This window comes from Anas acuta, chromosome 7 (genome assembly GCF_963932015.1).
Source record: "Anas acuta chromosome 7, bAnaAcu1.1, whole genome shotgun sequence".
NCBI lineage: Eukaryota > Metazoa > Chordata > Aves > Anseriformes > Anatidae > Anas > Anas acuta.
Genome location: NC_088985.1, coordinates 20,865,044 through 20,891,432, shown reverse-complemented (window position 1 = coordinate 20,891,432; position 26,389 = coordinate 20,865,044). Strand labels below are relative to the sequence as shown.

Sequence of the window (26,389 nt, the reverse complement as noted above, 5' to 3'; positions counted from 1 at the left end):
GCATACATCCAAGTGCTGCAGCAGGTCGCCAACCATTTCCTCATGGATAGTGAGGGCCACATTCTGCTCCCCATCCCCTTCCACCAGTTCAGGGTACTGGGTATCCAGAGAGCAACTGGTTTTGCCGCTAAAGACTGAAGCAAAGAAGGCATTAAGCACCTCTGCCTTTTCCTCATCTTTTGTAACCCCTCCCACCTCCCGCATCCAGTAAAGGCTGGAGATTCTCCTTAGTCCTCCATTTTGCATTGATGTATTTGTAAAAACAATTTTTGTTGTCTTTGATGGCAGTAGCCAGATTGAGCTCCAGATGAGCTTTGGCCTTTCTACTTTTGTCCCTGCACTGCCTCGCAACATTCTTATAGTCCTCCCAAGTGGCCCGCCCTCTTTTCCAAAGATTGTAAACCCTCTTTTTCCTCCTAAGCTCAAGCCACAATTCTCTGTTCAGCCAGGCCGGTCTTCTTCCCCTCCGGCTTGTCTTTGGGCACGTGGGGACAGATTTCCTTCTTGAAGAGCGCCCAGCCTTCCTGGACTCCTCTGCCCTTCAGAACTGCCTCCCAAGGGACTCTGCCAACCAGTGTCCTGAACAGTTCAAAGTCGGCCCTCCAGAAGTCCAATACAGCGGTTTTACTGGTCCCCTTCCTGACTTCTCCTAGAATAGAGAACTCTACCATTTCATGGTCACTCTGCCCAAGACAGTTTCCAACCACCACATCTCCCACCAGTCCTTCTCTGTTTGTGAAGAGAAGGTCTAGTGGGGCACCTCCCCTGGTAGGCTCACTAACCTGCTGCATCAGGAAGCTATCTTCCACGCTCTCCAGAAACCTCCTAGACTGCTTTCTCTGGGCCGTGTTGTGCTTCCAGGATATATCTGGGAAGTTGAAGTCCCACACGAGAATAAGCTCTGACGATTTTGCAACTTTTGTCAGCTGCTTGTGTAACTCCTCATCCGTTTTGTCATCCTGGTTTGGCGGTCTATAACAGACCCCCATCAGGATGCCTCCCTTGTTGGCATTCCCACTGGTCCTAATCCATAGGGACTCCACCTTATCATTCCCAGCCTCAAGTTCCACAACATCAAAACTCCCTCTGATACAGGGAGCCACACCACCACCCCTTCCATGCTGCCTGTCCCTTCTGAAGAGCCTATAGCCAGACATTGCAGCATTCCAGTCATGACAGTGGTCCCACCACGTTTCCGTGATGGCAACCAAGTCGTAGCCTGCCTGCCGCATGATGGCTTCCATCTCCTCCTGTTTGCTACCCATGCTGCGTGCATTAGTGTAGATGCACTTCAGTTGGGCCATTGCCTTCTCTCCCAGCCTTGCCATTGTTCCCCTGACACAGCCCTAACAAGCCTTGTTTCAGCCCTGCCCCCCCTCTTACCTAGTTTAAAGCCCTCTCAGTGAGTCCCGCCAGCTCCTGGCCTAGGATCTGTTTTCCCCTTAGAGATAGGGACCCATCTGCGGTCATCGGGCCAAGTCCCGAGTAAAGCGCCCCATGGTCAGAAAAAACAGAATTTCTGTGTTGGCACCAGCCTCTGAGCCATGTGTTTATCAGGTGGGCTTTCCGTGTCCTCTCTGTACCCCTCCCTGCCACCGTAGGGATGGACGAAAACACCACCTGTACTCCCGCTCCATCCACTAACCGTCCCAGTCCCCTAGAGTCCCGTTTGATGGGTTTGATGGTCTTCAGGCTTCTCTCTTCAGTGTCATCACTGCCAGCCTGGACTATTAAAAGAGGACAATAGTCAGAGGGGCGAACCAGGTTGGGAAGCTTTCTGGCAATGTCCCTGACCCTGGCCCCAGGGAGGCAGCAGACTTCCCTACGGGTAGGGTCAGGCCGACAAATAGGTCCCTCTGTTCCCCTGAGAAGGGAGTCGCCCACAACAATCACCCTTCTTTCTGTCCTGGTGGAGGCAGTCCTGAGGCGTGGAGTCAACTTCCTCGCCCTAGGCATCTTCCTGGGTAGACTTCCTACCTCTTCCTCAGCTACCAGTCTCTCAAGCTCCAGGGCCTCAAACCTGTTGCTAAGGGCACCTGGGAAGGTGGGGCCGGTAGGGGGGGGCATCGCCTGCGATGTGGAGCAGGGACCTGTCTCCATTCCTCCTCAACTCCTAGGTCCTCTGCCTCTGCCCGACAGCAGCCGGGCAGGGGGTCCACCCCCATTTGGGGGGTCTCACCCCGGTACCTGCCCTTCAGGCCACTCAGGGAGTTGCTCCCCAAGTCTATCTCCCGCTCACACTCCCTGATATCCCTCAAGCTCTCGACCTCCTCCTTGAGTTCTGCCACGAGGCGGACCAGGTCATCCACCTGCTGGCACCTCACGCACACAGTCTCTCTGCCCCCCACAGGTGGTAGCAACAGGCTCAGGCACTCCCTGCACCCGGAGACCTGAACTGCCGCAGTTTCGAGCGGGCAGTCGGTCTGGGTGTGTACAGACTTCCTGGAGAGCGCACTGTGCGTGGTGTACACCATTGCAGCTGAGCTAGCGGCAGACCGCCGTTAGAGGAGGTGTTCGTATGGGCGGGGGGGAACGCTCTGCCCTTCCCGCTCATCCTGCCTCAGCTAACTGCCACGCCACACGCGAACTGCCGCGCCACGCCCTGACTGCCGCGCCTCACCCTTCCGACACGCCACGCCCTGTTTGCCCGTCCTGGTCGACGCGCTCCAGGTCACTCGTGTTCCCTAGGGGCAGCTTTTGACCGGCCGGGGAGGGGGCGCTGCTGGCTCTGCCTACGCCTCCTTCTCACCTCGTTCACCTCCCTCGGGAGGGCTGCCGGGTCCTGGCGGCTCCCTCGAGTGGGCTCGGTACCAGAAAAATTAGCCCTGCCTGTCCGATCCTCCGCTCCGCTACAGAACGCGTCTGCCCCGGAGCCGATCACCTCGGCAAGTGGCCTCAATAAATAATGCCTTCTGCTAAGGGCCTTATGGTGTATTCCAGTGCAGTCTCGTAGATGATCTAGGAGGTGATTTGGCCTCTTAAACGAATGCCTCGTGCAGGGTTATCCCCCCTCCTTTTTCCTGCAGCGAGGTCTTTGCGTTCACACGCGGATCAGCCGGCCTCGCTCCGGCGCCGCTCCGCTTCTGCCCGCTGGGCTCGGGCGGCGCGGGGGGCGGTGCCGCAGCACCACCCAGCGGGACGCGATGCGGATCGCTCACGGTGATGAAGACCGCGCCTGTCAGGCTTGCGTTTTTTCCCTAAATAGCTGGCTGCCTCGCCGTGTTTCCCGGGAAAGGGGCGGCAGGGTGTGGAGGGGAGCTGGGGTGTGCAACCGGGCCTTCGGCAGCCTGTGCGACCCGTCCCTTCGTCTCTTCCCTGCTGCCCTCAGGAAGGCTTGGATGGAAATTGCGCTGAGGTGAGAAACCTCGAGACTGAGCAGGGTAGTGGGGTCACCTCGTGTACCGTTATGCCCCACAGCTGAGCCCAACACCACCGGTAATCACTAGTTCCTGACTTCAGCCCTGCTGTTGTACCTACAAGCTCTGAGCACCGTGTCTCAGTCCCGCTCCCATCCTTCCCGTTCTCCTCCCTCCCCTTTCCCTAGGTAGGGCCACCGCTGTTTGTAAGAGGAAAAGCTGGCAGGTGGCTAGAAAACAAGGCCAGATTTGGTTAAATTTGTGAAGTTAGCAGTCCCAGGTGTGGTTGAGTGTGCAGTGCACACTGTTATGCTCCTGGCTGCTTTTGCTCATGCTATAAAAGATTCTTAGAGAGCTGAGAGGTGACAGGTTCCTTGATGCTTCATTGCCTGGCACCATGTTTTACGCTCCTGTAGGACACCGTCCTGTCTGCGCACGGGGCCTGCTGCTGTTCAGGGGGCAGGAAGGCTGCCGGGGGCTGGGAACAGAAATGACCACCCTCCCACCCTCTCAGGGGCACGCGTATGGGCTGCTTAAGCGCTGGCCGTTGGATAGTGTTGCTGCCATATGTGTGGCTGAAGCTCTGACATCTTCTGAAGCTTGTCAGACTTCAGTGTGCACCTTAACCTGGTGTGTGGGCTCTGCCACCGGCTGGCTTCGTTCTACATGACTGACTAGGGCTCAGGAGTGTTCTGGAAGTGCAGTCTTAATTTTCCCCAAGCACCATCATCTATTATGCCAAGGTACGTAATGTGGAATTAGACTGGCAAGCCGTGAATACCTTTAGTTTAGTGATCTGAAGACAATCACTTCCTTAAGCTAGTCACTGTCCTTTCAACCCTTTCTTCCCTTGTTGCGTGCTTTTTGTTCACCCAGCTCTTCTCCCACCTGCACCTTGCACTCGGGTTTCCATTTCTCTGGTTCTCCAGCTTCACTCCATGCCCCAATTCCGGTTCAGTACATTGCTCGTGTTTTCTGTCCCTTGTTTCACCACATAGCCACAGACAACCATCTCTCTGGCATCTCAGACACTGCCTTTCCTTCCACTCCAGATGTTTGCCCTAATGGCTCCCAAGAGTGCCAGTTTGGGTAAACTATATGGATGCTATTTTCTGCACAAATTGATTCTCTGGAGGAGCATCTCTGAACCCAGCCTCGCCGAGAGTCTGGGAAAATAAATGGGGCTATCTCCTGACCTTTCCATGTCCCGCCCAAACTTTATCTCTTTTACTCTTTTGAATGGATGTTTCCCTTTCTTTCATCTACTAACATGAGCATTAGTCAGAGAAGAAATACTAGAAGCAGCAATTGGACGATGCATGCTCTTGGATAGTTCACAACAATGATACATGTTTTCAGTTCCAAGTAAACTAGACAAACAGTGGTTGTTTAAACAGTGGTCATTTATGATAAACAGCATACAAGGTGGTAATCTGAACAACTGTTCAGCACAAATTTCTTCTAAATGACACGAAAAGAGTCTTTCCTTAATATTTGAAAATGCACCAACAATCTATATTAACCATCAGCATGCCTTTTAAATTGATAGAATAAATGTTACAATATCATAATTCTCTGATCTTTTTGTCAGTAGAAGGTAAGATCTGGTTCCAGCTGTGTCCTACAGATCATCACTCAAAGACAACCTTTATACTAGTATTAGTATGTAAGGCTAAGATAGCTTAGCTATTTTTCTTTCTAAGCATGCCCTTTAATAGTGAACAAGCAAGCAAATGCACAATCATCATCCAGTCACCATCTGCAGTTTCTGCAGTTTTCACCAGAATGTGGTGGTACCGGGTTTTTCATCAGGTTATAACTTCAACCTTAAAATGTGCTTTTTTTTTGTGTACTTTTTTTTTTTTTTTTTTGTCAGAGAGGGATTTTTGGGAGCTTCAGCTTGAGAGGGAAAGTCGTAGCTCACATAATGCACTCAGATATTCTTCATTGTCAGGGTTACGTTCAATGGCTTTCTCATAGCACTCAATTGCTTCATCGTTCTTACCATCTAGCTGGTAAATAAGTCCAAGTGTACCAAAATCTGCTTCATCTGCTAAACCTTTCTGAATTCTCTCTCCCAACAATTTTTTGAGGGCAGTTTTGCACATACATCTTCCATGAGAATCTTCTTCAATTTTCAGCCCTTCTTTGTAATATCTAATGGCTTCAGATTCTGATCTCTTACAATACTGATGAAAATATCCATATCGGTAGCATAGGAATTGTTTTTCATCGTTACTCAGAGTCTTTATCTGAAATGCTTTCTGATATGTCTCTTCTGCTTTTTTATACTTCTTTGCTTTTGCATACATGACTGCTAAGTCAGTATAGGCAGAACAAAATCTTGGTTTTTGGTCAATCACTGCTTTAAAATGAAAAATGCATTCTTGAATGAGTTTTTCCACTTGATCTTGAGGTGGATTTCCTGTCCTTTCCAACTGCTTCAGCTTTGCTCTGTAGCTGACTCCCATCTGGTGATGCAAAAACGTAGATTTTGGTGTCACTTTTAAGGCTTTTCTCAAAATCTCCAGTGCCTTGTCCACTTCCCCTTTCTTTCTATAAAATATAGCAGCATATCGCAGGAAATAAGGAAGATTGGGGGTTTTCTTCATTGCTTCTTCAATGTATCTCTCCCCTTCATCATCTTGATGTAACTGCTGAAGTTTTAATGCTAGTAGTGCCATAACAACAGTGTCCATTTGATTCAGTTCCACTGCACGCTTCAGGATCTCCACAGATGAGTTTGCTTCTTCATTTTTTCCATTACTGTGTTCTTCCAAACGATATGCTGCTATTGCATAGCCAGCATTAAATTCCGGGTTGTTGGGTTCTTTGCTCAGAGCCTTTTCAAAACACTCCTTTGCTCTGCCATAGTACTTTTTCCCAAACTTTAATAGTGCCCACCCTTGCTCAGCATAGATTTCTGGAAGCTGAATCTTCAACTGAGCAGTACCTGAAAGTTTTTTGCAGCTGTTTTCCACTTGGCTTACATAAGCTTGAGCTTCTTCGTATCTGTCCATGTGGTAATAGATCCAAGCATAGTTTCCCCAGGTAACAAGACTTTTCATGTCGATTTCATTTGGATGACATTTTTGAACAAATTCTTCAGCTTTCTGGAGATTTTCCAGGGCTTCCTTGTTCAAGTGCTTTAGGTGATATACATAAGAGAGTAGATTGTAATTTGTGAAATTTGCATAAAATCCAATGTCAATCAGATCAATTATTGATTCTTCTAGGTTATCAAGATCTACATCCTCCTTCAGCAAAGTCCATGTAAAATGACATTCTAGCTGCAGCAGGGACTTCTTCAAGGAATTCTTGGAAATGGTACTAGAAGAAATCAAAGAAAAGATTACTTACACTCAATTTACTTTTTTGCTACTCTTGTTTTTAAACTGGGCATGATGTACTTCAAAATCAGCCAATACCTCACTTGGTGCCACTCGTCAACAGTAGTTCAAGTAAGCCAAAGCTGTGGTGCGCTGTAAGTCTAGAGAGCTCTGCAGTTCTTTCATTAATTCTCTTTGCCAGTGGAACTGGGGGCACCACAGCCAAAGAGCTGCTAGTCTAGATGCCATAAAGGAGGGCTGGTCTCTACTGTAAGGTTGGCACTCCCCTGGGCCTCAGAAATGTATTACCCTTCTTGGAAAGTTTGCCAACCTAAAAGAGGTAATCATATAAAAGTGGGATGCCCTCAGCTGCACTGGTGTCCCTGGGCTTCTCCATGTGTGAGGATACAATATCAGGACCTTAGATAAGTCACACAGCAGCTGAGGCAGGGTATTTGTCAAGTCCCCCTCCTACCACCATCTACCTGTCCCCATTTGTGGGTGTGCAGACAAGCTTTTATCATGTAGCCTATCAATGATACACCTTTACTCCATATTAGTCCCTTCCTTAAAGAAGTACTGGCTCCTTGGTCAGATCCTCCTTTGTTAGAAAAGACAGCTCTGCTCTCCATTTTGTAAAACCAGGAGGATCTACAAACCTGCACAGTGCTACATGCACTGCTGTGCCACTGCAACGTCCCATTAAAAAAAAAAAAAAAAGGAAAATTCTGAGGAGACAAGTGAAGGAGGAATTGGGAAGCAGGTATTGATGGTTTTGGAACAACATGCAGGATGCTGGGGAAAACAAAACAATATAAATTCCCACCCAAACCACCTGGAGTACTACAGATACTGGAGAAAATAGGTATTTATAAATGCTGTTAATGTCTAAGTTTGTCTTACTGACCTCCTTGCCCTTATCAAGTAATCTTCTCCAACCAACTGATTCTTTACTGGTATCAACAACAGTTCTTAATTAGAAAACTCCATGTAGGAAATTACATTTTTTTCTAGGATGAAGGGGAAGTGAGAGCAAGTTCCTGCTGTGAGCACTACCTTGTTATAAACCTTTGTCTCCTGGGGAACACCAAGGAAGAACAGATACTGGCTGCCAAATCAGCAAAAATAGTCCAGGAATAGCTTGAAGCATTTAAGTAGTCCCCGTCAAATCAAAATTGAAATGTATTGTTCAAATTGTGGCACTAAGGAGCATGACCTAGTGATGGGACTTGGTACGTCAGGTTGATGGCTTCACTTGAATGACCTTGAAAGTCCTTCCCAACCTACATGATTCTGTGAAAATGAAATAAGTGATTATGTGATAAGTGACCTGTTGTTTTGTTGCCTCAGCTGAGAACACAGAACATTTCCATGGATAAAAACCACAGCGGAGAGTAATTTCATGAAAAGACATTTGTTGGAAATGAATGTCCCCAGAATGGATTTGTGATGCAGATTAAACACAGTTTAGCTCAGTTCAATGCTTAGTTTGTAAGTGCAATTTCCTAGGTTCTCATAAACATCCTGGTTCTGCCCTATTTGAGTGTCTGTGTGTGCATGACAGTCCTCAGCAAATGTTATAACTTTTCTTCTGCTTCAGACTGCAATCCAGAACTGTTTGCTGGTCCTCGCAGCAGTAGAAAAGAGAAAGTAAATTGTCAGCCTTAAACAGTGCCAGCCATCCTTTTGGCTGGTCAGAGGCTGCTACTGCAGCCTGCATTTCATCCATGAACTGCCTGCACACTGTTCCTGACTGTCAGTTCTGAAAAAAGCAATAACATTACAGCATCCAATGGAATCCTCGTTTAATTTTCATTCCTCCAATAAATATTCTATAAAATATTTTCTGATGCTTGAATTCTCCAAGTCCCTTACTACTTTCTGTTACGCATATTATAAGCCTACATTCCCATAGCATAAGAGCACAGCAAAAAAGCAGCAATCAGAGACTACGTTGTTTTCTTACCTCATGTTTTTCCTTCTTTTTCCTTGCTTTCCTTTCTCTACCCGTTTGAAGGTAGCTTGGAAGCCAAAGTGCTCACTGTTGTTGTGGCTTGCCTTTTATGTGCTCCAGCCCTTGTGTTGTGTGAGTGAAATAACAGGGAACCAGAAAGTGAAACCATGCTAGCTATCTGAATCTGCAAGATGAAGCACAACCACTGCCAGATGGGGAATAGAAACTTAGGAGCAGTTTTTATTATCTTGGATTTATGGCATTACTATTCATGAAGATTAATGAATGACAGCGGACTGGAAAAGCCGTGGGGGGATACAACTGCTAGAAGCACAGCATTTGTTTGTGTCACAGGAGGTTTGAAATGCAGCAATCGTCATTATTTTGAATGTCCTTATATTGAAGTGAGAATCATTTATCAAATCTGTTTTGGAGAGGGAGGCATCTAAGAAATTGCACCTTGAAAACCTGTGTGAAAACTGTGTTGGAAAAGTAAAGCCCCTTCTGTTGAAATACCAGGAGGAAAAAAAAATCTACCAGGTTGGATACTTTCTCCCCTGAAAAATGAAGGTGTCTGTGCTATTATACGGTGGATATATTTTATATTGCCACACTTCCTTGTCTGAGAGTGTTGTCCAAATGCTTCCTGAACTCCAGCAGGCTCAGGGCCATGACCACTGCCCTGGGGAGCCTGTCCCAGTGCCCGACCACCCTCTGGGAGCAGAACCTTTCCCTAACCCCCAGCCTGACTCTCCCCTGTCCCAGCTCCATGCCGTTCCCTCAGGTCCTGTCGCTGTCCCCAAAGAGCAGAGCTCAGCACCTGCCCCTCTGCTCCCCTCGTGAGGGAGCTGCAGGCAGCCATGAGGCCTCCCCTCGGCCTTCTCTGCTCCGCGCTGAACAAACCAAGGCACCTCAGCTGCTCCTCACACATCTCCTCTGGACCTCACCCCACCTTTGTAGCCCTCCGTTGGATACTCTCTAATGGTTTTATGTCCTTATATTGTGGTGCCCAAAAGTGCACGCAGTGCTTGAGGTGAGGCCAAGCCAGCACAGAGCAGGACAATCCCTCCCCTCTGCTGGGTAGCCACGCTGCACCTGAAGCACCCCAGGGTACAGATGGCCCTTGTGGCTGCAGGGCACGCTGGTGACTCCTGTTCAACTTTCTGTCAACCAGAACACCTAGATCTTTTTTCACAGGGATGCTCTCGAGCCTCTCATCCCCCAGTCTGTACATATAGCCAGGGTTGCCCTGTCCCAAATGCAGAATCCAGCACTTGCTCTTGTTAACTTTCACGTGGTTAGCGATTGCCCAGCCCAGTAATTTGTGTTTGCAGATTACACTAAATTGGGAAATCTTAGTATACAGTTGAGTCCTGCATCCAGACTGTTTATAAAAACACTGAAGAGAATTGGCCCTAAAACAGAGCGCTTCAGAACCCCACTAGTGACTGGCTGCCAGCATGATGTGACCCCATTTACTAGAACCCTTTGAGCCTGACCTGTCATCCAACTGTTCACCTACCACATTATATATTTATCTAGCTCTACTTCTCCTTGCTGTCCTGCAGTCTAGCATCCTCAATAGCTCACACTACTGCAAGCAACTGCTTGCTCTCTCCCAAAAGAGAGTGCTGCTGCTCTTTCCCAAAAACTACAGTTGTACCACACAAAGAAACATCATAGTACCTATCTCCATTCTTGAATTCATTCCAGTTTAAAATGTGAACCAAAATAAAGACATATTTTTGATACACTGTCTACTGTCCTTTCATATTGATATTTGAGTCCTCCCATTTCGTGAGAAAAAGGTTATAAAAATACTCCCAGGGCACCTCATGAGACTTTTCATGGTTCCTGCCTATACATAATCTATAATCTGCCTTTACGCCTGCGGCTTGGCCAGGAGATGGCTCTGCCTGACCAGCTGTGTAGAGCATGAGGGTGGGTGCGTGGTGCACTCAGCAGCCTGCAGGAGAGGCAGCACTTCAGTGGGTTTGATAGGACAGCAGCAGGGTTCAGCCCCAGACGATATCCAGCAGGCAGTGAAGCTGTGGTCAAGTCTGTCTTTTCACTGTCAGCCTGTCCCAGGTGCAGGTTTTGCCTGCTAACTGGATTATGCTGCAGGTCTGGTGGGAATAAAAACAAATTAAGGAAGCAAACTAAAACAAATGAATCAGAATTGTCATTGACTAACGGTGCTAAATTAAACTATATGCACTATAAAAGGCAGTTTTATTAATCTTCCATTTTAATACATCTTTTCTATCCCTTAGGATTAACTCCAGGATGGCTGGAAGAACAGAGCAATTCTCTTCCCATGGTACTGGTAATCTATAAACAGGAGTGTTGGTACACTTGTCCTTGAGATGTGTCTTCCTGCAGCAGTTGTTGGTCATGCTATCTGTGGCACTAAGCGGGAAAGTGGGAAAAGAGCTTGAGCACAGAAGGTTATCTGGAGTTTGAAAAGGTGCAAATAAGATGGTGATAAAGCAGAAAACATAGATAAACCAAGCTTTGACATCTTTGTTAGAAAGGGAGATAGTGATCTAATTGGTAATTATATGATCTCCTCGTCAATTTGGGAAACTGTCCGTGCTGAAGCTTTTTTGTCGGATTCTGATAGTACCTTTTCTAAGCTTAGTCCATATATCAACAATGCTATGTAAATATAAAATGGCATAGAGCTTCCGTGTTTGGAAGCATGATGCACAGAAATGCTGATTCTTGCTTCAATATCTGCACCAAACGACTTTGCTAAGAGTGAGCATGACGTTGCAAATTAAGTTGTCAAAAACTGGAAACTGAGAGCAACAAAGCAATATAGAGAGCTACAGGGATGTGAAACCGCAATCTCAAGTGTCCAAAAGCATGTGCAGAGGGGAATCAATCCAAAACTGCCTGTGAAATATCTGTGCACCCTATACAATGCAGGTATTTTCCATCTGGAATGCAAAAATTTGCCCTAATGGTTTGTATTTTTACAGATTTAGTTACATCTATGCTTCAGTTTGACACAAATGCTTGTTGAATAAAGTAAGTGCAGAAACCGCTTGAAATGAAGTAAAGTTAGAAGAATATATGCAATGTCTTTCTGCAGCTGTCTTTGTAACTCTTTTGGCACAACACACACACACACACACACAAAAAAAAAATCAGAAATATTTCTTCAGTTCTGCTACTTTGTCTTCAAGGAAAGCTGCAGAAGTTTTGATGAGAGCTGCATCTTTCAGTGAGAGCTGCATTGTTCAGCAGCAAGTACTAGAGATTCTTGGAAAACATGCAGAAATGGGCTGGAAAGATCAACTGTGTTCATATTTTTTAGATTACTTATTTTAATGTTCTGTACATATACAAGAATAGGGAGTGTCTTTAAAAATATCTACTAATCGTAGAGAGAAAACTCATGTCTGTATGTTTCCTTGGATTTGAAATCTTTTTCAAATGTATAAATATGTCTTGTACATCTCTGCTATTCACATCAATTTCCAATTGGACTCTATTTCTGAGGCTTTTAATTTAATTTTCTGTAGCAAAAGACACTGCAAAAAGGAATACTTTGAAGTGATGTGCAAGCCTAAGGCATAGCTCACTAGCTTCAGTCAGAGGATCTCATATACACTGTATTTAATCCTGTGGCTCTTCTAAGCATGTCTAAAGACTTCCAGTTAAATCCACATGGTTGAAAGATGCCTGTGCAGTATCGTGGTGATGACTGCTGTGCTTTTTCTCATGGGTTTGACTTCCAAACAAAGGCACATAATAAAATTATCTGCCTGCTGATGTTGTGGACAAATTTCCCCCAGCCCCAGGAGGTAAAGGTATAGTGATGGCAATGTAAACCTGTCTTGTTTGATGGTGTTTGTCTGTGATCACAGGACTTGCAAATTACAAAAATTCTGTCAAGCCTGAAAAAAAAAAAGCCTTGTCTTCCTACAGGTTGGCTTGTGGATACAACAGGCAGTTACACCACATCATTCCTGTTGTGTGGATTTTCTATGATATTTAGTTCAACGTTACTGTGTTTTGCGAGACTGGCAAAGAAAATCAAAAGAATGCATTTAAAGTCACTCACCAATGACACCCACAGCAAACATCACATCTGGACAAATGGAGCAATAGCTTACTCTGTCACCGGAGAATTAGACCAAAAGGATGCTGAACTTTTGTCTGTGGATACAAGCAGCTATAGCAACAGATGACAAGCACTGTCAAAATTCAGCACTGTGCAGCCATGACTGAGACAGAGGGGGCTGCATCGTGTTGCACTGCTGAAGATGCTACTTCTGTGAAACAAGGCATCTCCGTTAGATTTTTATGTCAGGTTTTGGTAGGCTAAAATCTACACACAGAATAGAAAGTTAATGCAGTAATAGAACAAAGCTAGACTGAAAGTGAAGAGAGTTGGTAGATACAAGTGTCGACAGATTTATTTCTAAGGAAATATGTTGACTCCAAAGGTAATCTCAAAAAACATAATTGGATATAATGAAAAGAAAAATACAAAGTAATCAGTCACCAAAGCTGAACAATAATGTTTAAATTATTTCAAAAATAGTATTAATGAAATAATTTTTTTGGTGTTCCAATCAATTATTTCAATGGAGTAACACATGCCACTGAGAAACCTCTCCATTTATCAGTGTTCATTAAACTCTTTGTCAAATGCCAAAGCTATTTGTTATAAAATTCGCCAGGAAGCTGTGATTAATGCTGAAAGCATCTCTGAAGCAGATTTAATTTTTACAGCATGCCTGAATCTTGTACATACATTGCAACTTCATTTCAAATGTGGTTTTAGAGCTACTTTCCTAGTCCTCCTACAGCAAAATTTTGAGGTGGCTGCTGTTTGTTCATTTTCCTTTTTTCTTTTTTCTTTTTTTTTTCTTTCTCTTGGAAATCTCTAAAGGATGAATTTCGAAACATTGACATTCCAGGTATGATCCTCCAGCTGATCTTTTCTGGGTGGATGGAAGAATTGCTGTGGCTTCTCAGCCATCTGAAAAGGAGTGAATCTGTACCAGGAGACTAGGTGTGCTGGTAGACAAACCTGCTCTAGCTTCATTAGTTGGAAGAAGTCCAAAGGCAGCCCAGGAGACTGGGAGGAGAAGCTCTTGTTTTTCCAAATGCAGAGTCTCTTCCTCCTCCAAAATCACTAGTTGCTGAAAAAATTATTTTTTGCAAGCAGATGACTGAGAAACCCCCACCCCAGATCTCGGAAGACAAGTTGCTCATCCTGCATATTGCAATGGCAAGCCTGTCCCTTTTTGGATCCAGGAGACATATCTTCAGGTGGTGCAAATTACTCATTCATACTAACTGGAGAGCTGATCGAGTCACTTGTCCTGGCTGGCCAGACAGCAGCGGCTGTGATTTGCTGATGATTTCCTCTTACTTGTGCTAGGGATGTACTACAGCTGGCTGACTTGTTGAACCTAGAGACTGAATGTAGCTCATGGAAGTAAATTACTGATGGGATAGTTTATTAATTAACAAAATGCTTCTACATTTCCAAAGTGAAACTGTTAGAGATGGAGGAACTTCACATTCTGAAGTGCAAATGTTTTCTGTTTGATGCTGTATAAAACTGTATTCTGTTCACTAGCAAATTGATCAGAGTCCAGATAAGTTTTATTAATGCTATGCTAGTAATTTTATTAATCACTTGCGGTATATTTGATGTTTGCTATTGGTGTCCTATTCCATTCTGTGCCTCAGAAGGGAAAGCAACACAGGCTGCTGTTCACAAATTTTAATTAGATCAGGAGTACACCCACAGGGTCATAATGTATTTTTATATATATACGAATAGTATGTGTATCAATTTCTTCTATTTTTCATGCATATTTCAAATATAACATATTAAAATTGTTTGACTTCAGTTGTCTGCACTCAAAGCATTTACCACTACCATGCTCCAGAAGTACACTTAGAAGTACAGTTAAAGATTGTTTTATTAAGGGATGATAATGTTCAGGCTGTTCTCCATACAGGGTAGGCTGGCATAGCACAGTGCAGCAGTAGGCACAGACACCTCAGAAATCTGTGAACAATTTCCCAGGATAACGTGGTGCTTTCCCACCAGCCCACTGAGCACTGATGGATGCAAGCTTGGATAGAACACTCAGATGAATCCTGTCTGTGCTAATGTTCTGCTCCAGGTGTTCCATGCAGTGCATGAAAATACAGTGTAAGTGCAGAATATGATCCTTAACTGGTTTTATATATTTTTTTTCTAGGCCTTTGGACAGCTCTGCCATTTCAGCTTTGTGTTTAGTCTTGCATTGTACCTTTGGAAAGTTGAATTTTCATGTTAGCAAAAAGTACATGTGGGCAACTAACACATCCCTAGGTGGATTTAGCACTTACTCCCCCATGGAGTGAATGAGTGGGTCCTGAAGAGCAGGATATTTAGGGATCCAGTGAATGGGGCCCAAACAAACAAAAAAGTGCATAGGAGCAATTGCATTAAATGAATTGTCCACAAACAAGCCCCAGTTTTGCAAAGGTGAGCTAAGCAAAACCACCCTGAGGCTTTTTGTTACTCTATGGAAACCTCCCACTGCTGGGATGTCACTTGCTACAAACCCCAGCTGCCCAACAGCTCCGGGTCTGAATTTAACCCCAAACTCCCAGTGCTGAGCAGTGCTCAGCTGGTAAGGCCTGCAGAGCTACTCTGTCCTAGGTGGCAGCCAGAAACTTGCTTGCGCAGATGCAGGATGCTGTCAGGGCTTCTTAAAGAGTAATGAATGACAGTGGACTGGAAAGGCAGTGGGGGACTCAACTGCTGGAAGCACAGCATTTGTTTCTGTCCCAGGAGGTTTGAAATGGAGCAATCATCATTCTTTTGGGAGTCCTTATATTGAAGTGGGAATCGTTTATCAAATCTGTTTTGGAGAGGGAGGAAATTGTGCCTTGAAAATCTGTGTGAAAACCATATTGGAAAAGTAAAGCCCCTTCTGTGGAAAACAACAACATTTAAACACTTCTACCACCTTGGATACTTTCGCCCCCGAAAAACAAAGGTGTCTGTGCTATTATATGGTGAATATACTTCATATTGCCATAATTCCTTGTCTGCTTTCCGAAGTGTCACAAGTTTGTTTGGGAAGAAAGGCTTGGTTAAGATAAGCTGTAACAACGCCTCCTGGTGGGCACAATGAAGACCTTAAGCACAGTCACAGAATCACAGAATTGTCTAGGTTGGAAGAGACCTCAAGATCATCAAGTCCAACCTCTGACCTAACACTAACAAGTCCTCCACTAAACCATATCACTAAAGTTCAACATCTAAACATCTTTTAAAGACCTCCAGGGATGGTGACTCCACCACTGTCCTGGGCAGCCCATTCCAATGCCTCACAACCTTCTCAGTAAAGAAGTTCTTCATAATATCCAACCTAAAACACCCCTGGTGCAACTTAAGCCCATTCCCCCTCGTCCAGTCACCAGGCATGTGGGAGAATAGACCAACCCCCACCTCGCTACAGCCTCCTTTAATGTACTTATAAAGAGCAATAAGGTCGCCCCTGAGCCTCCTCTTCTCCAGGCTGAACAAACCCAGCTCCCTCAGCTGCTCCTTGCAGGACTTGTTCTCCAGAACCCTCACCAGCTTCGTCGCCCTTCTCTGGGGTCTTTTGAGCACCTCAATGTCCTTCTTGTAGCGAGGGGCCCAAAACTGAACACAGTACTCAAGGTGCGGCCTCACCAGAACTGAGTACAGGGGGACAATCACTTCCCTAGACCTGCTGGCCACACTGCTTCTTATGCAAGCCAGGATGCTGTTGGCCTTCTTGGCCACCTGAGCACACTGCTGGCTCATATTCAGCCGACAATCCACCAATACTCCCAGGTCCTTCTCTGCCTGGCAGCTCTCCAACCACTCATCTCCCAGCCTGTAGCTCTGCTTGGGGTTATTGCGCCCCAGGTGCAGGACCCGGCACTTGGCCTTGTTGAACTTCATACAGTTGGCCTCAGGCCATAGGTGCAGCCTATCCAGATCCTCCTGCAGAGCCTTCCTACCCTCGAGCAGATCAACACACGCACCTAGCTTGGTGTCATCTGCGATCGCACTGAGGGTGCACTCAATGCCCTCATCCAGATCATTGATGAAGATATTAAAGAGGACCGGCCCCAGTACCGAGCCCTGGGGAACGCCACCAGTGACTGGCCTCCAACTGGATTTGACTCCATTCACCACAACTCTTTGGGCCCAGCTATCCAGCCAGTTTTTAACCCAACAAAGCATACGCCAGTCTAAGCCACGAGCAGACAGTTTCTTGAGGAGAATGCTGTAGGAAACGGTGTCAAAAGCCTTGCTGAAGTCAAGGTAGACCACATCCACAGCCTTTCCCTCATCCACCAAGCACATCACTTTGTCATAGAAGGAGATCAGGTTCATCAAGCAGGACCTGCCTTTCATAAACACATGCTGATTGGGCCTGATCGCCTGGTTGCCCTGTAAGTGTCGCGTGACGACACTCAAGGTAATCTGCTCCATGAGTTTCTCTGCCACTGAGGTCAAACTGACAGGCCTGTAGTTTCCCAGGTCTGTCCTCCAGCCCTTCTTGTAGATGGAGGTCACGTTTGCTAGCTGCCAGTCGACTGGGACCTCCCCAGATAGCCAGGACTGCTGATAAATGATGGTAAGCAGCTTGGCCAGCTCCTCTGCCAGTTCTCTCAGTATCCTCAGGTGGATCCCATCTGGCCCCATCGACTTGCATACATCCCAGTGCCGTAGCAGGTCGCCAGCCATTTCCTCATGGATAGTGAGGGCCACATTCTGCTCCCCATCCCCTTCCACCAGTTCAGGGTACTGGGTATCCAGAGAGCAACTGGTTTTGCCGCTAAAGACTGAAGCAAAGAAGGCATTAAGCACCTCTGCCTTTTCCTCATCTTTTGTAACCCCTCCCACCCCCCGCATCCAGTAAAGACTGGAGATTCTCCTTAGTCCTCCATTTTGCATTGATGTATTTGTAAAAACAATTTTTGTTGTCTTTGACGGCAGTAGCCAGATTGAGCTCCAGATGAGCTTTGGCCTTTCTACTTTTGTCCCTGCACTGCCTCGCAACATTCTTATAGTCCTCCCTAGTGGCCCGCCCTCTTTTCCAAAGATTGTAAACCCTCTTTTTCCTCCTAAGCTCAAGCCACAATTCTCTGTTCAGCCAGGTCGGTCTTCTTCCCCTCCGGCTCGTCTTTGGGCACGTGGGGACAGACCGTTCCTGCACCATTAAGACTTCCTTCTTGAAGAGCGCCCAGCCTTCCTGGACTCCTCTGCCCTTCAGAACCGCCTCCCAAGGGACCCTGCCAACCAGTGTCCTGAACAGTTCAGTCGGCCCTCCAGAAGCCCAATACAGCGGTTTTACTGGTCCCCTTCCTGACTTCTCCTAGAATAGAGAACTCTACCATTTCATGGTCACTCTGCCCAAGACAGTTTCCAACCACCACATCTCCCACCAGTCCTTCTCTGTTTGTGAAGAGAAGGTCTAGTGGGGCACCTGCCCTGGTAGGCTCACTAACCAGCTGCGTCAGGAAGCTATCTTCCACGCTCTCCAGAAACCTCCTAGACTGCTTTCTCTGGGCTGTGTTGTGCTTCCAGGATATATCTGGGAAGTTGAAGTCCCACACGAGAATAAGCGCTGACGATTTTGCAACTTTTGTCAGCTGCTTGTGTAACTCCTCATCCATTTTCTCATCCTGGTTTGGCGGTCTATAACAGACCCCCATCAGGATGCCTCCCTTGTTGGCATTCCCACTGATCCTAATCCATAGGGACTCCACCTTATCATTCCCAGCCTCAAGTTCCACAACATCAAAACTCCCTCTGATACAGGGAGCCACACCACCACCCCTTCCATGCTGCCTGTCCCTTCTGAAGAGCCTATAGCCAGACACTGCAGCAATCCAGTCATGACAGTGGTCCCACCACGTTTCCGTGATGGCAACCAAGTCGTAGCCTGTCTGCTGCACGATGGCTTCCAGCTCCCCTGTTTGTTACCCATGCTGCGTGCATTAGTGTAGATGCACTTCAGTTGGGCCATTGCCTTCTCTCCCAGCCTTGCCATTGTTCCCCTGACACAGCCCTAACAAGCCTTGTTTCAGCCCCATCCCCCCTCTTACCTAGTTTAAAGCCCTCTCAATGAGCCCCGCCAGCTCCTGGCCCAGGATCCGTTTTCCCCTTAGAGATAGGGACCCATCTGTGGCCATCAGGCCAAGTCCCGAGTAAAGCGCCCCATGGTCAGAAAAAACAGAATTTCTGTGTTGGCACCAGCCTCTGAGCCATGTGTTTATCAGGTGGGCTTTCCGTGTCCTCTCTGTACCCCTCCCTGCCACCGTAGGGATGGACGAAAACACCAGTGGAGAGCACGCTGTGCCTGGTGTACACCGCTGCAGCTGAGCTAGCGGCAGACCGCCGTTAGAGGAGGTGTTCGTATGGGCGGGGGGGAACGCTCTGCCCTTCCCGCTCATCCTGCCTCAGCTAACTGCCACGCCACACGCGAACTGCCGCGCCACGCCCTGACTGCCGCGCCTCACCCTTCCGACACGCCACGCCCTGTTTGCCCGTCCTGGTCGACGCGCTCCAGGTCACTCGTGTTCCCTAGGGGCAGCTTTTGACCGGCCGGGGAGGGGGCGCTGCTGGCTCTGCCTACGCCTCCTTCTCACCTCGTTCACCTCCCTCGGGAGGGCTGCCGGGTCCTGGCGGCTCCCTCGAGTGGGCTCGGTACCAGAAAAATTAGCCCTGCCTGTCCGATCCTCCGCTCCGCTACAGAACGCGTCTGCCCCGGAGCCGATCACCTCGGCAAGTGGCCTCAATAAATAATGCCTTCTGCTAAGGGCCTTATGGTGTATTCCAGTGCAGTCTCGTAGATGATCTAGGAGGTGATTTGGCCTCTTAAACGAATGCCTCGTGCAGGGTTATCCCCCCTCCTTTTTCCTGCAGCGAGGTCTTTGCGTTCACACGCGGATCAGCCGGCCTCGCTCCGGCGCCGCTCCGCTTCTGCCCGCTGGGCTCGGGCGGCGCGGGGGGCGGTGCCGCAGCACCACCCAGCGGGACGCGATGCGGATCGCTCACGGTGATGAAGACCGCGCCTGTCAGGCTTGCGTTTTTTCCCTAAATAGCTGGCTGCCTCGCCGTGTTTCCCGGGAAAGGGGCGGCAGGGTGTGGAGGGGAGCTGGGGTGTGCAACCGGGCCTTCGGCAGCCTGTGCGACCCGTCCCTTCGTCTCTTCCCTGCTGCCCTCAGGAAGGCTTGGATGGAAATTGCGCTGAGGTGAGAAACCTCGAGACTGAGCAGGGTAGTGGGGTCACCTCGTGTACCGTTATGCCCCACAGCTGAGCCCAACACCACCGGTAATCACTAGTTCCTGACTTCAGCCCTGCTGTTGTACCTACAAGCTCTGAGCACCGTGTCTCAGTCCCGCTCCCATCCTTCCCGTTCTCCTCCCTCCCCTTTCCCTAGGTAGGGCCACCGCTGTTTGTAAGAGGAAAAGCTGGCAGGTGGCTAGAAAACAAGGCCAGATTTGGTTAAATTTGTGAAGTTAGCAGTCCCAGGTGTGGTTGAGTGTGCAGTGCACACTGTTATGCTCCTGGCTGCTTTTGCTCATGCTATAAAAGATTCTTAGAGAGCTGAGAGGTGACAGGTTCCTTGATGCTTCATTGCCTGGCACCATGTTTTACGCTCCTGTAGGACACCGTCCTGTCTGCGCACGGGGCCTGCTGCTGTTCAGGGGGCAGGAAGGCTGCCGGGGGCTGGGAACAGAAATGACCACCCTCCCACCCTCTCAGGGGCACGCGTATGGGCTGCTTAAGCGCTGGCCGTTGGATAGTGTTGCTGCCATATGTGTGGCTGAAGCTCTGACATCTTCTGAAGCTTGTCAGACTTCAGTGTGCACCTTAACCTGGTGTGTGGGCTCTGCCACCGGCTGGCTTCGTTCTACATGACTGACTAGGGCTCAGGAGTGTTCTGGAAGTGCAGTCTTAATTTTCCCCAAGCACCATCATCTATTATGCCAAGGTACGTAATGTGGAATTAGACTGGCAAGCCGTGAATACCTTTAGTTTAGTGATCTGAAGACAATCACTTCCTTAAGCTAGTCACTGTCCTTTCAACCCTTTCTTCCCTTGTTGCGTGCTTTTTGTTCACCCAGCTCTTCTCCCACCTGCACCTTGCACTCGGGTTTCCATTTCTCTGGTTCTCCAGCTTCACTCCATGCCCCAATTCCGGTTCAGTACATTGCTCGTGTTTTCTGTCCCTTGTTTCACCACATAGCCACAGACAACCATCTCTCTGGCATCTCAGACACTGCCTTTCCTTCCACTCCAGATGTTTGCCCTAATGGCTCCCAAGAGTGCCAGTTTGGGTAAACTATATGGATGCTATTTTCTGCACAAATTGATTCTCTGGAGGAGCATCTCTGAACCCAGCCTCGCCGAGAGTCTGGGAAAATAAATGGGGCTATCTCCTGACCTTTCCATGTCCCGCCCAAACTTTATCCCTTTTACTCTTTTGAATGGATGTTTCCCTTTCTTTCATCTACTAACATGAGCATTAGTCAGAGAAGAAATACTAGAAGCAGCAATCGGACGATGCAATGCTCTTTGATAGTTCACAACAATGATACATGTTTTCTGTTACAAGTAAACTAGACAAACAGTGGTTGTTTAAACAGTGGTCATTTATGATAAACAGAATACAAGGTGGTAATCTGAACAACTGTTCAGCACAAATTTCTTCTAAATGACACGAAAAGAGTCCTTAATATTTGAAAATGCACCAACAATCTATATTAACCATCAGCATGCCTTTTAAATTGATAGATTAAATGTTACAATATCATAATTCTCTGATCTTTTTGTCAGTAGAAGGTAAGATCTGGTTCCAGCTGTGTCCTACAGATCATCACTCAAAGACAACCTTTATACTAGTATTAGTATGTAAGGCTAAGATAGCTTAGCTATTTTTCTTTCTAAGCATGCCCTTTAATAGTGAACAAGCAAGCAAATGCACAATCATCATCCAGTCACCATCTGCAGTTTCTGCAGTTTTCACCAGAATGTGGTGGTACCGGGTTTTTCATCAGGTTATAACTTCAACCTTAAAATGTGCTTTTTTTTTGTGTACTTTTTTTTTTTTTTTTTTGTCAGAGAGGGATTTTTGGGAGCTTCAGCTTGAGAGGGAAAGTCGTAGCTCACATAATGCACTCAGATATTCTTCATTGTCAGGGTTACGTTCAATGGCTTTCTCATAGCACTCAATTGCTTCATGGTTCTTACCATCTAGCTGGTAAATGAGTCCAAGTGTACCAAAATCTGCTTCATCTGCTAAACCTTTCTGAATTCTCTTTTCCAACAATTTTTTGAGGGCAGTTTTGCACATACATCTTCCATGAGAATCTTCTTCAATTTTCAGCCCTTCTTTGTAATATCTAATGGCTTCAGATTCTGATCTCTTACAATACTGATGAAAATTTCCATACTGGTAGCACAGGGATTGTTTTTCATCGTTAGTTAGAGTCTTTATCTGAAATGCTTTCTGGTATGTCTCTTCTGCTTCTTTATACTTCTTTGCTTTTTCATACATGACTGCTAAGTCAATGTGGCCAGAACAAAATTTTGTTTTTTGGTCAACCACTGCTTTAAAATGAAAAATGCATTCTTGAATGAGTTTTTCCACTTGATCTTGAGGTGGATTTCCTGTCCTTTCCAACTGCTTCAGCTTTGCTCTGTAGCTGACTCCCATCTGGTGATGCAAAAACATAGATTTTGGTGTCACTGTTAAGGCTTTTCTCAAAATCTCCAGTGCCTTGTCCACTTTCCCTTTCTTTCTATAAAATATAGCAGCATATCGCAGGAAATAAGGAAGATTGGGGGTTTTCTTCATTGCTTCTTCAATGTATCTCTCCCCTTCATCATCTTGATGTAACTGCTGAAGTTTTAATGCTAGTAGTGCCATAACAACAGTGTCTATTTGATTCAGTTCCACTGCACGCTTCAGGATCTCCACAGATGAGTTTGCTTCTTCATTTTTTCCATTACTGTGTTCTTCCAAACGATATGCTGCTATTGCATAGCCAGCATTAAATTCCGGGTTGTTGGGTTTTTTGCTCAGAGCCTTTTCAAAGCACTCCTTTGCTCTGCCATAGTACTTTTTCCCAAACTTTAATAGTGCCCACCCTTGCTCAGCATAGATTTCTGGAAGCTGAATCTTCAACTGAGCAGTACCTGAAAGTTTTTTGCAGCTGTTTTCCACTTGGCTTACATAAGCTTGAGCTTCTTCGTATCTGTCCATGTGGTAATAGATCCAAGCATAGTTTCCCCAGGTAACAAGACTTTTCATGTCGATTTCATTTGGATGACATTTTTGAACAAATTCTTCAGCTTTCTGGAGATTTTCCAGGGCTTCCTTGTTCAAGTGCTTTAGGTGATATACATAAGAGAGTAGATTGTAATTTGTGAGATTTTCATAAAATCCAATGTCAATCAGATCAATTATTGATTCTTCTAGGTTATCAAGATCTACATCCTCCTTCAGCAAAGTCCATGTAAAATGACATTCTAGCTGCAGCAGGGACTTTTTCAAGGAATTCTTGGAAATGGTACTAGAAGAAATCAAAGAAAAGATTACTTACACTCAATTTACTTTTTTGCTACTCTTGTTTTTAAACTGGGCATGATGTACTTCAAAATCAGCCAATACCTCACTTGGTGCCACTCGTCAACAGTAGTTCAAGTAAGCCAAAGCTGTGGTGCGCTGTAAGTCTAGAGAGCTCTGCAGTTCTTTCATTAATTCTCTTTGCCAGTGGAACTGGGGGCACCTCTTACATAGCCAAAGAGCTGGTGGTCTAGATGCCATAAAGGAGGGCTGGTCTCTACTGTAAGGTTGGCACTCCCCTGGGCCTCAGAAATGTATTACCCTTCTTGGAAAGTTTGCCAACCTAAAAGAGGTAATCATATAAAAGTGGGATGCCCCCAGCTGCACTGGTGTCCCTGGGCTTCTCCGTGTGTGAGGATACAATATCAGGACCTTAGATAAGTCATGCAGCAGCTGAGGCAGGGTATTTGTCAAGTCCCCCTCCTACCACCATCTACCTGTCCCCATTTGTGGGTGTGCAGACAAGCTTTTATCATGTAGCCTATCAATGATACACGTTTACTCCATATTAGTCCCTTCCTTAAAGAAGTACTGGCTCCTTGGTCAGATCCTCCTTTGTTAGAAAGACAGCTCTGCTCTCCATTTTGTAAAACCAAGAGGATCTACAAACCTGCACAGTTCTACATGCACTGCTGTGCCACTGCAACGTCCCATTAAAAAAAAAAAAAGGAAAATTCTGAGGAGACAAGTGAAGGAGGAATTGGGAAGCAGGTATTGATGGTTTTGGAACAACATGCAGGATGCTGGGGAAAACAAAACAATATAAATTCCCACCCAAACCACCTGGAGTACTACAGATACTGGAGAAAATAGGTATTTATAAATGCTGTTAATGTCTAAGTTTGTCTTACTGACCTCCTTGCCCTTATCAAGTAATCTTCTCCAACCAACTGATTCTTTACTGGTATCAACAACAGTTCTTAATTAGAAAACTCCATGTAGGAAATTACATTTTTTTCTAGGATGAAGGGGAAGTGAGAGCAAGTTCCTGCTGTGAGCACTACCTTGTTATAAACCTTTGTCTCCTGGGGAACACCAAGGAAGAACAGATACTGGCTGCCAAATCAGCAAAAATAGTCCAGGAATAGCTTGAAGCATTTAAGTAGTCCCCGTCAAATCAAAATTGAAATGTATTGTTCAAATTGTGGCACTAAGGAGCATGACCTAGTGATGGGACTTGGTACGTCAGGTTGATGGCTTCACTTGAATGACCTTGAAAGTCCTTCCCAACCTACATGATTCTATGAAAATTAAATAAATGATTATGTGATAAGTGACCTGTTGTTTTGTTGCCTCAGCTGAGAACACAGAACATTTCCATGGATGAAAACCACAGCGGAGAGTAATTTCATGAAAAGACATTTGTTGGAAATGAATGTCCCCAGAATGGATTTGTGATGCAGATTAAACACTGTTTAGCTCAGTTCAATGCTTAGTTTGTAAGTGCAATTTCCTAGGTTCTCATAAACATCCTGGTTCTGCTCTATTTGAGTGTCTGTGTGTGCACGACAGTCCTCAGCAAATGTTATAACTTTTCTTCTGCTTCAGACTGCAATCCAGAACTGTTTGCTGGTCCTCGCAGCAGTAGAAAAGAGAAAGTAAATTGTCAGCCTTAAACAGTGCCAGCCATCCTTTTGGCTGGTCAGAGGCTGCTACTGCAGCCTGCATTTCATCCATGAACTGCCTGCACACTGTTCCTGACTGTCAGTTCTGAAAAAAGCAATAACATTACAGCATCCAATGGAATCCTCGTTTAATTTTCATTCCTCCAATAAATATTCTATAAAATATTTTCTGATGCTTGAATTCTCCAAGTCCCTTACTACTTTCTGTTACGCATATTATAAGCCTACATTCCCATAGCATAAGAGCACAGCAAAAAAGCAGCAATCAGAGACTACGTTGTTTTCTTACCTCATGTTTTTCCTTCTTTTTCCTTGCTTTCCTTTCTCTACCCGTTTGAAGGTAGCTTGGAAGCCAAAGTGCTCACTGTTGTTGTGGCTTGCCTTTTATGTGCTCCAGCCCTTGTGTTGTGTGAGTGAAATAACGGGGAACCAGAAAGTGAAACCAAGCTCGCTATCTGAATCTGCAAGATGAAGCGCAACCACTGCCAGATGGGGAATAGAAACTTAGGAGCATTTTTTTTTTTCTTGGATTTATGGCGTTACTATTCCTGAAGATTAATGAATGACAGCGGACTGGAAAGGCAGTGGGGGGATACAACTGCTAGAAGCACAGCATTTGTTTGTGTCACAGGAGGTTTGAAATGCAGCAATCGTCATTATTTTGAATGTCCTTATATTGAAGTGAGAATCATTTATCAAATCTGTTTTGGAGAGGGAGGCATCTAAGAAATTGCACCTTGAAAACCTGTGTGAAAACTGTGTTGGAAAAGTAAAGCCCCTTCTGTTGAAATACCAGGAAGAAAAAAAATCTACCAGGTTGGATACTTTCTCCCCTGAAAAATGAAGGTGTCTGTGCTATTATACGGTGGATATATTTTATATTGCCACACTTCCTTGTCTGAGAGTGTTGTCCAAATGCTTCCTGAACTCCAGCAGGCTCAGGGCCATGACCACTGCCCTGGGGAGCCTGTCCCAGTGCCCGACCACCCTCTGGGAGCAGAACCTTTCCCTAACCCCCAGCCTGACTCTCCCCTGTCCCAGCTCCATGCCGTTCCCTCAGGTCCTGTCGCTGTCCCCAAAGAGCAGAGCTCAGCACCTGCCCCTCTGCTCCCCTCGTGAGGGAGCTGCAGGCAGCCATGAGGCCTCTCCTCGGCCTTCTCTGCTCCGCGCTGAACAAACCAAGGCACCTCAGCTGCTCCTCACACATCTCCTCTGGACCTCACCCCATCTTTGTAGCCCTCCGTTGGATGCTCTCTAATAGTTTTATGTCCTTATATTGTGGTGCCCAAAAGTGCACGCAGTGCTTGAGGTGAGGCCAAGCCAGCACAGAGCAGGACAATCCCTCCCCTCTGCTGGGTAGCCACGCTGCACCTGAAGCACCCCAGGGTACAGATGGCCCTTGTGGCTGCAGGGCACGCTGGTGACTCCTGTTCAACTTTCTGTCAACCAGAACACCTAGATCTTTTTTCACAGGGATGC

The 26,389-nt window shown here is 46.4% G+C and overlaps 3 protein-coding genes across 4 annotated transcripts in view; 1 reads left to right on the top strand and 2 right to left on the bottom strand.

Annotated features, from left to right (window-relative positions):
- Positions 1-13,844, top strand: part of SLC16A12 (solute carrier family 16 member 12) — a 48,524-nt gene extending 34,680 nt beyond the window's left edge. Inside the window, exon 7 of the mRNA XM_068687966.1 lies at positions 12,576-13,844. Within this exon, the coding sequence (XP_068544067.1) occupies positions 12,576-12,838 (263 nt within the window). The 3' untranslated portion in view covers positions 12,839-13,844. The remainder of the gene's footprint in view (positions 1-12,575) is intronic.
- On the bottom strand, positions 4,742-8,806 carry LOC137859542 (interferon-induced protein with tetratricopeptide repeats 5-like). Of its 2 annotated transcripts, none has more exons than XM_068688703.1 (2): positions 8,652-8,806; positions 4,742-6,686 (listed from the first exon to the last, which is right to left on the bottom strand). In XM_068688703.1, the coding sequence occupies exons 1-2, from the start codon at positions 8,654-8,656 to the stop codon at positions 5,252-5,254; spliced, it is 1,440 nt and encodes a 479-aa protein (XP_068544804.1). In that variant the 5' UTR covers positions 8,657-8,806; the 3' UTR covers positions 4,742-5,251. The 2 variants fall into 2 exon arrangements, with proteins under 2 accessions (XP_068544804.1, XP_068544805.1); XM_068688704.1 differs by lacking the exon at positions 8,652-8,806 and adding an exon at positions 7,742-7,879.
- A 7,371-nt stretch (positions 13,845-21,215) lies between the features above and the next one.
- Positions 21,216-25,353, bottom strand: LOC137859497 (interferon-induced protein with tetratricopeptide repeats 5-like). The gene is made up of 2 exons (XM_068688609.1): positions 25,200-25,353; positions 21,216-23,232 (listed from the first exon to the last, which is right to left on the bottom strand). Exons 1-2 carry the CDS (start codon positions 25,202-25,204, stop codon positions 21,798-21,800), a joined length of 1,440 nt encoding a protein of 479 aa, XP_068544710.1. The 5' UTR covers positions 25,205-25,353; the 3' UTR covers positions 21,216-21,797.
- Between the last annotated feature and the right edge of the window lie 1,036 nt (positions 25,354-26,389).